General features: G+C 36.4%; 1 protein-coding gene across 9 annotated transcripts in view; it reads left to right on the plus strand.

Annotated features, from left to right (window-relative positions):
* The window catches only part of DACH2 (dachshund family transcription factor 2), a 571,191-nt gene extending 559,746 nt beyond the window's left edge, over positions 1-11,445 (plus strand). For 6 of the 9 annotated variants that reach the window (XM_021079680.2, XM_021079681.2, XM_021079682.2 and 3 more), the window contains one exon: positions 6,285-11,445. In XM_021079680.2, the coding sequence (XP_020935339.1) occupies positions 6,285-6,289 (5 nt within the window). In that variant the 3' untranslated portion in view covers positions 6,290-11,445. The remainder of the gene's footprint in view (positions 1-6,284) is intronic. The other 3 variants (XR_014834871.1, XR_014834872.1, XR_014834873.1) reach the window with 2 other exon arrangements.
* Positions 11,446-13,623: the final 2,178 nt, after the last annotated feature.

Here is a 13,623-nt window from a genome sequence, read left to right on the forward strand (position 1 = left end):
ATGTCAGAGACTAGAAGTACTGAAGGAAGTGGGTCCTCTTTCCTGTTAAATATTTCCTTTGATAGTGGGAAACTTTCATTACCCAGAGAAACTCTACTGCAACTGCCAAAATAGAGTGGGCAAAGGGCTGCAGCATACACCCCACAGAGAAGATCATAGCATCTGTCTCTAAAGCAGCAACATTTTTTTTTTTTTTATTTTCCCACTGTACAGCAAGGGGGTCAGGTTATCCTTACATGCATACATTACAATTACATTTTTCCCCCACCCTTTGTTCTGTTGCAACATGAGTATCTAGACATAGTTCTCAATGCTATTCAGCAGGATCTCCTTGTAAATCTATTCTAAGTTGTCTGATAAGCCCAAGCTCCCGATCCCTCCCACTCCCTCCCCCTCCCATCAGGCAGCCACAAGTCTCTTCTCCAAGTCCATGATTTTCTTTTCTGAGGAGATGTTCATTTGTGCTGGATATTAGATTCCAGTTATAAGTGATATCATATGGTATTTGTCTTCATCGTTATGGCTCATTTCACTCAGGATGAGAGTCTCTAGTTCCATCCATGTTGCTGCAAATGGCATTATGTCATTCTTTTTTATGGCTGAGTAGTATTCCATTGTGTTTATACACCACTTCTTCCGAATCCAATCATCTGTCGATGGACATTTGGATTGTTTCCATGTCCTGGCTATTGTGAATAGTGCTGCAATGAACATGCGGGTGCATGTGTCTCTTTTAAGTAGAGCTTTGTCCGGATAGATGCCCAAGAGTGGGATTGCAGGGTCATATGGAAGTTCTATGTATAGATTTCTAAGGTATCTCCAAACTGTTCTCCATAGTGGCTGTACCAGTTTACATTCCCACCAGCAGTGCAGGAGGGTTCCCTTTTCTCCACAGCCCCTCCAGCACTTGCTATTTGTGGATTTATGAATGATGGCCATTCTGACTGGTGTGAGGTGGTATCTCATGGTAGTTTTGATTTGCATTTCTCTCATAATCAGCGATGTTGAGCACTTTTTCATGTGTTTGTTGGCCATCTGTATATCTTCTTTGGAGAAATGTCTATTCAGGTCTTTTGCCCATTTTTCCATTGATTGATTGGTTTTTTTGCTGTTGAGTTGTATAAGTTGCTTATATATTCTAGAGATTAAGCCCTTGTCAATTGCATCATTTGAACCTATTTTCTCCCATTCTGGAAGTTGTCTTTTTGTTTTCTTTTGGGTTTCCTTTGCTGTGCAAAAGCTTTTCAGTTTGATGAGGTCCCATGGGTTTATTTTTGCTCTAATTTCTATTGCTTTGGGAGTCTGACCAGAGAAAATATTCATGAGGTTGATGTCAGAGAGTGTTTTGCCTATGTTTTCTTCTAGGAGTTTGATGGTGTCCTGTCGTATATTTAAGTCTTTCAGCCATTTGGAGTTTATTTTTGTGCATGGTGTGAGGGTGTGTTCTAGTTTCATTGCTTTGCATGCAGCTGTCCAGGTTTCCCAGCAATGCTTGCTGAATAGACCTTCTTTTTCCCATTTTATGCTCTTGCCTCCCTTGTCAAAGATTAATTGACCATAGGTGTCAGGGTTTATTTCCGGATTCTCTATTCTGTTCCATTGGTCTGTCTGTCTGTTTTGGTACCAGTACCACACTGTTTTGATGACTGTGGCTCTGTAGTATTTCTTGAAGTCTGGGAGAGTTATGCCTCCTGCTTGGTTTTTGTTTCTCAGGATTGCTGTGGCGATTCTGGGTCTTTTGTTGTTCCATATAAATGTTTGGATTGTTTGTTCTAGTTCTGTGAAAAATGTCCTGGGTAATTTGATAGGGATTGCATTGAATCTGTAGATTGCTTTGGGTAGGATGGCCATTTTCACAATATTGATTTTTCCAGTCCAGGAACATGGAATATCTTTCCATTTCTTTACATCTTCTTTGATTTCTTTGATCAAAGTTTTATAGTTCTCGGCATATAGGTCCTTTACCTCCTTGGTCAGGTGTATTCCGAGGTATTTGATTTTGTGAGGTGCAATTTTAAAAGGTATCGTATTTTTGTATTCCTTTTCTAATATTTCATTGCTGGTATACAGAAATGCCACTGACTTCTGAATGTTAATCTTATATCCTGCCACTTTGCTGAATTTATTAATCAGTTCAAGGAGTTTTGGGGTTGAGTCCTTAGGGTTTTCTAGGTATAGTATCATGTCATCTGCATACAGTGACAGTTTGATCTCTTCTCTTCCTATATGGATGCCTTTGATTTCTTTTGTTTGTCTAATTGCTGTGGCCAGGACTTCCAAAACTATGTTGAAGAGCAGTGGTGAGAGTGGGCATCCCTGTCTTGTTCCAGATTTGAGGGAGAAGGCTTTCAGATTTTCCCCATGGAGTATTCTATTTGCTGTGGGTTTATCATAAATGGCTTTGATGATATTCAGGAATGTTCCCTCTATACCCACTTTGGCGAGGGTCTTGATCATGAATGGATGTTGGACTTTGTCAAATGCTTTTTCTGCGTCTATTGAGATGATCATATGATTTTTGACTTTTCTTTTGTTAATGTGGTGTATGATGCTGATGGATTTGCGTATGTTGAAGCATCCTTGTGAACCTGGGATGAACCCAACCTGGTCATGGTGTATAATGTTTTTGGTATGTTGTTGGATTCGGTTGGCTAAGATTTTGTTGAGAATTTTTGCATCTATATTCATCAATGATATTGGGCGATAGTTTTCTTTTTTGGTGGTATCTCTGTCTGGTTTTGGAATGAGGGTGATGGTGGCCTCATAGAATGTCTTTGGGAGTATTCCTTCTTCTTCAACCTTTTGAAAGAGTTTAAGGAGGATGGGCACCAATTCCTGTTTATATGTTTGATAGAATTCACCTGTGAAGCCTTGTGGTCCTGGACTTTTATTTGTAGGGAGTGATTTTATGACCTGTACAATTTCATTTCTAGTGATCGGTCTGTTCAGTTGGTCTGTTTCTGCTTGATTCAGTTTTGGCAGGCTGTAAGATTCTAGAAAATTGTCCATTTCTTCCAGATTGTCAAACTTGTTGCCGTATAGTTGTTCATAGTATTCCCTTATGGTTTTTTGTGTTTCTGCTGTATCCGTTGTGATTTCTCCTTTCTCATTTATAATATTGGTTATTTGGGTTCTTTCTCTCCTCTTTTTAGTGAGTCTGGCCAGGGGTTGTCAATTTTGTTGACCTTTTCAAAGAACCAGCTCTTGGTTTTATTAATTTTCTCTATTGTTTTTTGAGTCTCTATTTTATTGATGTCTTCTTTGATCTTTATAATTTCCTTCCTTCTGCTGACTTTAGGACTTTTTTTGTTCTTCTTTTTCTAATTCGTTTAGGTAGAGGGTTAAGTTTTCAATTTGGGATCTTTCTTCTTTTTTGAGAAAGGCCTGTATTGCTATAAATTTCCCTCTGAGCACTGCTTTCGCAGCATCCCATAGAATTTGAGAGGTTGTGTCTTCATTATCATTTGTTTCAAGGTAGTTTTTAATTTCCTTCTTGATTTCCTCATTGACCCATTGGTTTTTTAGTAGCATGTTGTTTAGTCTCCATGGAGTAGGTTTTTTCTCTTTGCTTTTCCCATGGTTGATTTCTAATTTCATGGCATTGTGGTCAGAGAAGATACTTGAGATAATTTCTACGCTCCTCAATTTATTGAGATTCGCTTTGTGTCCCAATATGTGGTCGATTCTTGAGAATGTTCCATGAGCATTTGAGAAGAATGTGTATTCTGCTTTTTTTGGATGTAGTGTCCTGAAGAGATCAATTAAGTCTAACTTTTCTATTGTTTCCTTTAGGATCTCTGTTGCTTTATTGGTTTTCTGTCTAGAGGATCTGTCCATTGATGTGAGGGGGGTATTAAGGTCTCCTACTATGATTGTATTCTCATCAATATCTCCCTTTATGTCTGTTAATATTTGTTGTATGTATCTGGGTGCTCCTATATTTGGGGCATATATGTTGATGATAGTAACATCCTCTCCTTGGATGGATCCCTTAATCATTAAGTAGTGTCCTTCTTTGTCTTTCTTTATGTCTTTTGTTTTAAAGTCTATTTTGTCTGATATGAGTGTTGCAACTCCTGCTTTTCTGTCATGTCTATTGGTGTGAAATATTTTTCCCCACCCTTTCACTTTCAATCTATATGTATCTTTTGTCCTAAGGTGAGTTTCTTGTAGGCAGCATGTTGAAGGTTTTTGCCTTTTTATCCACTCAGCCACTCTGTGTCTTTTGATTGGGGCATTCAGCCCATTGACATTTAAGATGATAATTGATAGATGATTAGTTATTGCCATTTGAACCTCGTGTTCCAGTTGATTCTATGGTTCTCCATTCTTCCTTTCTTTTTTTTTTTTTGGTTGGATGGTCTCCTGTTATTATCTGCTTGAGTGTATTTTTTTTTCATTTTTTGCAAATGCAATATTTGGTTTTGGCTTGTGGTTGCCCTGTTTTTTAAGTATGCTAACCCCTTCCCATAATTGTGTGTTTTAGCCTGATGGTCCTGTAAGTTCAAACACTTCATTACTATATTAAAATTAAGAAGAGAGACATACATACAAACAAAAAGGGTTATTTACTTCCTAACATCCCTTGCCCACATTTTATGGTTTTGATGACTCTTTTTTATTTTTTTCTTTTTAATTTTATTTTGTTTGAAGCATGTTCATGATTAAATCTGTATGCTGGCTTATTTGAGTGACTGCTCTGTGATTGCAGTTTCCTCAGTCCTAGTTCTTCCTCTTCTAAATAAAGGAGAAAAGGGTATAGTAAAGAGTGAATTCACAAAAACAAAGTTAGGTAAATGAGAGTGAGAGAGGTTGATATTCCATTATGATACCATTTGCAAAAAAAAAAAAAAAAAGACAACGTATACTGTTCTTTGTTTTGATTCAAGTATTAAGTCAGAAATTTTTTAGGGCTAATAAGGCCTAGTGGTTATTATTTTCAATAAATCTCCATTTTCAGAAAAAAATGCCACATCATAAAAATAAGCACTAGATCCTTCTGAAGAATGACTCTAAATTAAATGCTTTTCTCTAGACAAAGAGGAATCAAATGCTATACTATTTTATTTATTATCTGCCCCCATCTTGTAATGGTCTACTTTTCCAACTCTTAGATTAGAAGCACCATATTTATATTACTGTAATATCTAACTGGACCTCAAGCCAACCTCACTAATGTTGCTTATTTTATTTGAGAACATCACATTCTGGACATGTTTCCTCAATTGAAGTAGAGTTCATAAAATTAACTGCATATTTAATTTGCATTGAACCTAAGCAGAGCATTAACCAGTACATTATTTTCTTTTTCTTATTAAGGTTAAGAAAATATGACCTTTTAGGTATGATCTTATTTAGTGCCAAATAACATAATGCCAATTTGAAAATTAGAAACACATCACTAATTAAGGAACTTAAAGAAAACATAAAACCTAATACTTAATGGGAGAAATCATTTATAAAATATTGAAATTTGTTCACCAATAAGTTAGTTACCCCAAAAGAAAGGTTTGATAGCTCAAAGTATGCCTGTATTGAAACCTAGTAGTTCTTAAGGAAATGCCCTTGCTTATATATGTGAATAGGTGGTGAAGAAACACTTAGAAGAAAACATGATCCATGGGTATGAAAAATAAATTTTTCTGAACATAAATGCAAACTCTCAAAGACATTATAAACATGTTTCTTGTTAGTTTTTAAAAAGCAAATAACAACAGGTTACTTTTAAATAACCATCCTGTCAGGGAAGGAAATTTCATCCTGAAAGGACATTGCAAACATTAACAAAGATTTTGATTCAGAGAAAATAGTGTAGATCTTTACTTGTGTTTTAGACTGTGAAGAGGGGAAAAAAAACCTTTTTAAGTGCCTTGCTTGTTAAGTTAGTCATGCATTTCACTGCAAGTTGAAAAACGTAGAACATGCACAAGGGGCTCATAAGCATATTTTAGATTTAGGGAATATCATTTACACCATTTTTATATTGTCAATATCACCCCCGAGAATAAAATTAAGCTTTAAATTACTGTAAATCTACAGTTTTTGCTCACCTTTGTATAATTTCATTTTTAATAGAAGGATGCTTACGTCAATGAATTAAGGGATGAGCCTAATAAAGTAATGTATTTATTGCACCCAGATATATTCAAATCTTGAACATATATAGCACATTTTAAAATAATGTAAAGCCAGTTTGTAGTTTTTACTGATGTTCATTGAGTAGGTTTTGGATTTTCTTTGTTGCAATGAAATTTTGACCAGGTTTTATTGTTTTTTCTGTGCAGCCTGAACACTGATGCCGGAACTCCAACCGATCATAGGCACGAATAGGGTGCTGTAGCAGTTACCTGCTAATCTAGTGTTGTAATTCTTTGAAATTCATACTCAAATTCTTAAAACATGGAACCTTCAATTACTATTTGTTCATTACTGAAAATTAGAACCTTGCACGTACAGGAAAAATGTATTAGAAAATGGGCTTCACAAGTGTCTGGGGGATAATCATAATAATGATTGAACATGATACTTTACACTTCTATAACCCCTTTCTTCCATGGAGTTCATAGTGCTTCATAAACATTATCACGTTAATCCGCAGAGCATCCTAGTGGGGTAAGTAGGTGGCAGCATTTCTAAGACGTGGAAAATGCTATTTCTAAATAGTGTGACAGAAATAAAAGTTCAGACAACACACTTTAAGCTGTGATTACTATGAAATAGTTTTATATCTGGTTGACCTGGGATTATAGGAATTAAAGTAAGGAGATAATTCATTTGTGCAAATGATCAATATTTGTTATCACTGCTTTGGGGATTACCTTTCTAAAAGAAACATGTTGCTTGTAGTGTTCTATAAGAAAAGAAAATACAGAGGGCTCTAGTTTGTAAATTTTAGCACAACTTTGCTTTTACCACTTCCTTTGATCTGTTGATGGTGGAGCAAGTCATTTAATACCTTTCTACTAGCACATTCCTTATCTGTAAAGAAGACAATGATAAAAACACAGACACATGCTACTAAAAATACCCCTTCTATTCTTTTTTGCTCTCCTCCCTTCACCAATCCTGTTTCCTCTTTATTAAGCTATCAACAAGCAAACTGTAGACAAAAGAAAGGGAGAAAGGCAGATATGATGGGTCAGTCACATTGTGGATATTTTCCATTTCTCACGCTCTAGTCTAAACATGGTCAGATGCTAAGATGTTCCAGTGATTAGAACCAAATGGGTCATTGGGCTTGAATTGTCCAGGAAATGGCCTCAAATATTTTTAACTGTTTACTTAATGGAGACCTGGCCAAAGGCTGGTGGCAAATACCTATCATCATTTCATGCCTCCTAAGAATCTAATACAGCAGTATTCCAATGTGTTAAATTGTAGTCTAGTGATCAAAAAATTAATTCCCCTCCTAAAGTGCCCTCTTTACACCAAGCAAAAACTAATCCATTAAGTTATTTTTATATCTTCCCTAGAATTAAGTTGTGATGTGACAGAAGCATCGCTTATCCTACACAAAAGTCCAACTGAGTTTTTATCCATTCTCCAATACTCAATTCCCTGTGGCAATACATGAAATTTCTGCTGGAATGGCCACCAACTTTACACATTTTAAAATATTACATTAATCCATATCAGTGTGACGTTGTGGCCATTCCATGCTCTGAAGGAATTTTTTCTAAGGCTTCTGGTGCTCTCTACATACTGTAGAAGATCTACTTGTGTAGAGTAGATATGTTGCTTTAACCTAATTTGGTGAAATAGTGCCAAATTAGAAATAAGTCATGGAGAAGGACTGAGGCAAATGAATTCTTTAGGATTTTATTAATGCCAATTTTTTTTGTCTTTTTGTTCTTTTTTAGGGCCGCACCTGTGGCATATGGAGGTTCCCAGGCTAGGGGTCTAGTTGGAGCTGTAGCCGCCGGCCTACACCACAGCTACAGCAACACCAGATCCAAGCTGTATCTGTGAGCTACACCACAGCTCATGGAAACGCTGGATTCTTAACCCACTGAGCAAGGCCAGGGATCGAACCCACAACCTCATGGTTCCTAGTCGGATTCGTTTCTGCTGCACCACGACGGGAACTCCCAAATGTCAAATATTTGAATTGAGTAACAAAGAAGTGTGACTTTAAAAAGTAACATCCAGAAATATCTCATTATTTATAGTCAAACAGTATATATTGAACTATAGGGGAATTGAACAGCATTTTCAAATTAAGTTACTTAAAAATAAGCTAGTATTTTTTTACAAATAGATATGTTTCATTGATTTTGGTTGAATTATAAGGAATCCTCATGCATTTTCTTCTGGCTCTTTTCCACATATCTGCCTTCTTTATGACACCTGATTTTAGCTTTTTCTTTTCCAAAAGCTTCAGATATATACCACAGAGGGCAAGTCTCACAGTTACATGAGTTTGGAACAGCCAGGTGTGACCCTTTAAAGATAACTGATCAGCAGAGGCTGATCTCCTGCTGCTTGGAGGAGGACACACCAGACTCCTGTGCCATGGGGTATGCCCATGTCAGGCAGTGTTGTGCTAAGCAAAGGACTGTATGAGAATTTGATTTTATTTTTAAAATGGGCACATTTGTGTGTATCAAATTCCCCCTTTTACTCATTTGATAAATCTTAAAGCAATAAACTCTGTCAGCTCTCCCCAAATGTCAGTGTGTGTCACTCCTTGTAAGTTCCCAAGCTCCCTAACATTCCTCTGGAGAGGCTTTGTTCATTGCTCTTCCTGATATTTAATCTTGTTTACATCCAGAACGCATATTAGATCATCTCTGTTTGGAGCTCAAGTACAAACCCTCTTAAAAACATAAAACATTCAATTACTAATTAGCTGTTTCCTGTTCCTAATGAAGTGAGCATGCCAGGGTTTGGATTAAAATTCAGCTACTGCTCTCCTCTGTTTATGGTTCCAGATGTTTTTGTTTTATCTAGGAGTTTATTTTGACAGCTACTACTAAATGATGAATCACTCATATTATAGCTGAAATGCATTTTGAAATTGAAATGTGGCAAACTTTGACACTGCTCCAAGGATCAGTGTCCGTTAGCAGGTCATATTGGCTCCTTATGATCACTCAATATTGGCATATGTAAAAGGGTAACAAAATTTGTGTCAACATTATACAGCATGCTACACAAGAGTCTATTTTACTACTATCCTCTAAATTAGGAGTAAAAGTTTTTTACTATTAAATCTCAACTTACTGTGTTCTAAGTAGAAAAATTGATTCATATTAATACTGTCTTCTGCTGGCCTAGTTTTTCTTTGGATTTTTGAACTGCTATGGAAATAGTTCCTGATAGGCCTTATAAACCAGCACATTTAATGAAGGGTGTGGGCAAATATATTTGTCTTTTTTAATAAAGACAAAAATTAAACATAATAGAGGAGGGAGATTGTTTTCATAAACTACATTTTTCTAAAGGACAAATGGCGATCACTTTTGCCATTTGTTACTGTTTTATGTACTTTTTTAAAAAAACAAAAACAAAACAGGATACTATTTTATTTGCCATTGCTTTCAAACTGGTAATGTTCACAATTTGTATTGCATGATTTAAGTTTTAATTATATTGTATAAATTTCAGTTCCGATAAAATGAATGTCTGCCATTTGATACTGACGAGCATTCCTTTGACATTTAGGCTGTGTATACAGAGAATGAGGTAGACTGGAAAGTTGAGCACCAATCTGTTGAACTTTATCAGAATAAATATTCTTGGATACCACAAAGGATTCTGAGCAATCCTCTGGGGTGACAGACTACTAGACAGTTTCTAAAAATCCGAGCTTTCGTTTTCTTCTTCCCTGGATAAATTCAGGTTGGCTATTAGGCAAAATGCCTGGTTGTCTTCTAATGAAATCTGACCTTCTAAGTGGTCTAACATAGAACCACATTCTTTTATTCTTCTACTACCTTGACACATTTTTATTTTTGGTTCTGAGGAAATTCAATTGACTCACCACAATACCTCCAAAACAGAAAGGATATATATTTTAAGGATTTTATACATTAAAAGAGTATACATTTCCTCCTGACAATGCTAAGCCTTGGCTAGACTGAGAAAACATTTTAGACTAGGCATATCAGTCCAACACTGATAATATACTCTCCTTCATACGTGAAGATGATACATTTGACTCACAAACATGGACTTCAAGTGTTTCTTAAGCCTGCGTGACGGATTGGTACTGATCATCCATACTTTCTTTCCTTGTTCTGCTTTTGTCATCCAATGCCAATTTTTATGAGGTACCTGGAAAGAGACTCGGGCTATAAGCCATGGCCATGGAAAAGAAAAAGTTTAGAAGAAAAGAGGTAGAGTTATTTTTTGAAAATTGTTTCCAGCTATAACTTTTACCCAAACCATCAAATCTTTTCTAACTCTAGAATGGTATGGATTCTTTTGATTACCAACATTTAAATAGATATGTTTGACTAAATACTATGGTTAAAATAATATTCAGAACTTGTCTCCCTTCATGCAGTATGCACAGCCTCAAGTTAACCTAGGTAGAGGAAATGAAATGTTTCACCAAAGCTGTCATCACCTTAGATCATAACTAGACATTCCTTTTTCCCTGTTTTGGTAAACTATAGGGATTTTAAGCATAGCATTCTGTACAAAAGGAAAATTAATGTATATAACTATAGACATCATAGTTTATAAAAAAGAAAAAGAGTCTTCTCAGTCTTTGATGCCTGCAGTGCTATGGAAAAAAGAATAGAAGCTGTAGCATGCAACTTGAAGGATGTTTGAAAACTGACACCTTAACATATAGACATGTTAAGAAATTTTTAATTCTACCAATATTAAATCAAGGCCTATTACATCAGATCATTTAAGTTCCTAAAGATAGAAATTTAGTAGTTTAAAGCACGTATTAGAATTATTCCTCAGAAAAACTAACTCGTTTTCTTTTTTTTTAAGGAGGTAACTATTACTGTTTAGCAATGGCACAACTGTTTTATTCAGCCTGAAAGGTCCTCGCTGGCTTTACATAAATGAAGATGCTTGTGATTCCAGTTTATCTCTGAAACTGTTCAACATGGAGTAATTTCAATTGTGTTTATCAGCATAGTTTTATTTACTGAATCAGCTACTCAATCTATATTACATTTTTAAAAAATGAACGTGTGTACATTTTAAAAGTGATGTAAACTTTGTTTTTGCATTAGATTGATCAGTTTAAGAATATGAGCTAAACCCTAATGGCTAAAGTAACTTGACCATATTTGATGCTTTTCTATGCTGACTTCAGCTTCACTTTTTGTCTTTTAAGGAAAAAAATGCAGTAGTGTGTTAGAGACTAGAAACATATGTATAGTTTCTCTGTTATACCATATATTAAGTTAAAGTACACCTTCTTTGTTAAAAATGTACTTGCTAAACTTCAGTAAAATAAAAACATTTTGACTTTGTCAATTGAACTGAGTTTTTATTTTCAAATTACCAAATGTAATTATTGAAGTAATCATAGTGCATAGTCACATCCACTCCTCATCCTTTCTTGTAAAAGGTACTTTGTATCCCACAGTGTTTCTAGCTGGTCAGCCAAAGATGGTAGGCTTCTACTTGGGAACCAGGTTGCTTATTTACCCAAATATTTCCTCTCATCATCACCTCTTCACTATCATCATTGTTTATGGAAATTTTTTTTTCTTTTTATGGCCATACCTGTGGCATATGGAAGTTCCTGGGCCAGGGGTCAAATTGGAGCTGCAGCTGTGACCTACACCACAGCTCATGGCAATGCCAGATCCTTAACCCACTGAACTAAGCCAGGAACCAAACCATCGGCCTCACAGAGACATTGGGTCCTTAACCCGCTGAGCCATGGCAGTAACTCCTAGAATTTTTAAGAGTACTGAGAAGACTAAAGTTATTCCTCTGCTCTAAAGGAGAAAGATTCTTAAAGGATTTTTGGTTGGTTAAACAGTTCTATATTGGTAGTACACCCTCTACTCACCATAACACAATAAGCAGGATACCAAATAGTCATAATTTAAAACTTAATGTACTGACCAGATGAAGTATGGGCCATTAGCTGCCCAACTCTCAGGTGTCCAGGCGCCCAATACTGTCTGTGGTTCAGTCACACTGGCCTAATATCAATGGGGGTGATTTCATTTTGGGTCAGGGAAATGACTTAGATTTACTGGGAAGTGGAGCAACTATAGGAATCATCTGGTTACTTGGATCCCAGTTAACTGGCCCATCTGGAGTGACTGAACAGCCAAGAAAGTATCAGGAGTGAAACCTACCCTGCACCTCCACGTTTCCTGAGATAGCATTGCTTGTCATTTCAATGCAAACCCTTGACCACCCTTCCACATTCTCCTCCCCACCACTTCGTTCCTCCTCCAACAATATAAGAACCTTAACCTTGAGGAAAGAAGTTGGGTATAGGATAGGAATTCCTTAATTGCAGGGCAGTGGTTTTCACTATATATCAATTCTTTCTCAGGTATAAACCTTCTTGTAGGGTTGGGAGGATATCAGTGTTACATCATTCCTCTTGCACTTTCTTTGGAGAACATACAGTTTACGTTCATCCTGAGACTGTGGCTAGAGGAGCTGAATGGGTCTCATACAAACTTCAGGAACTCTGACTTCCTCAAGTTCACTGCTTGTAGACTAATGGTGAGAGAACACAACTGTTCTCCCTTCCTCACATACTCACAGTACCTTCATCTATAATTACAATCCTAGTATAAGAGTGTCTTCACAAATTTTTTAGAGCACCTGATCTTTTAGGGGGTCCAGTTGTTATCACTTTTCCCAACTAACCTATATGTATATAAATGAATCCCAAAAGATTTTGTTGTGACACCCTCCACCACCAACACCAACATTGTGCCTTTTTACTCAGGGAAAAATGTCTCTGAGGACAGTGTTCTAAAAATAATTTAGGGGAGCTCCCATCGTGCCATAGTGGAAAGGAATCTGACCAGGTTGTGGGTTTGATCCCTGGCCTTGCTCAGTGGGTTAAGGATTTGGCATTGCTATGAGCTGTGGTGTAGGTCACAGACATGGCTTGGATCCAGCATTGCTGTGCCTCTGGCATAGACCAGCAGCTACAGCTCTGATTCAACCCTAGCCTTGGAACCTCCATATGCTGTGGGTGCAGCCCTAAAAAGACAAAATAAATAAATAAATAAATAAAAATAAAAATAACTTATAATAGAGTGTTAGATTAGGGAACGAGTGGGAGGGTCTTTGAAAACCATCAATTGTCTAGTATTTCAAAGGTAAGCATACAATTATTATATGAACAATTATAATTTCAAGGAGCTACTTTTATGTTATACAACTCTCAGTATTAGAAACCTCAAAACTGATATTGAACCAAAAATTTGCAACTTGAACTTGAAGGAAAACCACCACCAATCACACACATAGTTAGTGACTCATTTAAAATGATAGAAATCTGTGAGATTGTGTTACAGGTAATGGAAAATGAATCATCATATATTCATTCCCTCTTTGCACTCATGTGCGTGCATGTTGTGCATGCATCAATTATATACACACAAAACACATCTGTTTTACTTTGTCAATAAATTATCAAAATCATATTTAGAGGAGTTACCGTCGTGGCTC

The sequence above is a fragment of the Sus scrofa genome, chromosome X (genome assembly GCF_054392235.1).
Source record: "Sus scrofa isolate SSC_HxYL_T2T_F1_AM1 chromosome X, Sscrofa_HxYL_maternal_Yorkshire_Landrace_v2.0, whole genome shotgun sequence".
Classification (NCBI taxonomy): Eukaryota; Metazoa; Chordata; class Mammalia; order Artiodactyla; family Suidae; genus Sus; species Sus scrofa.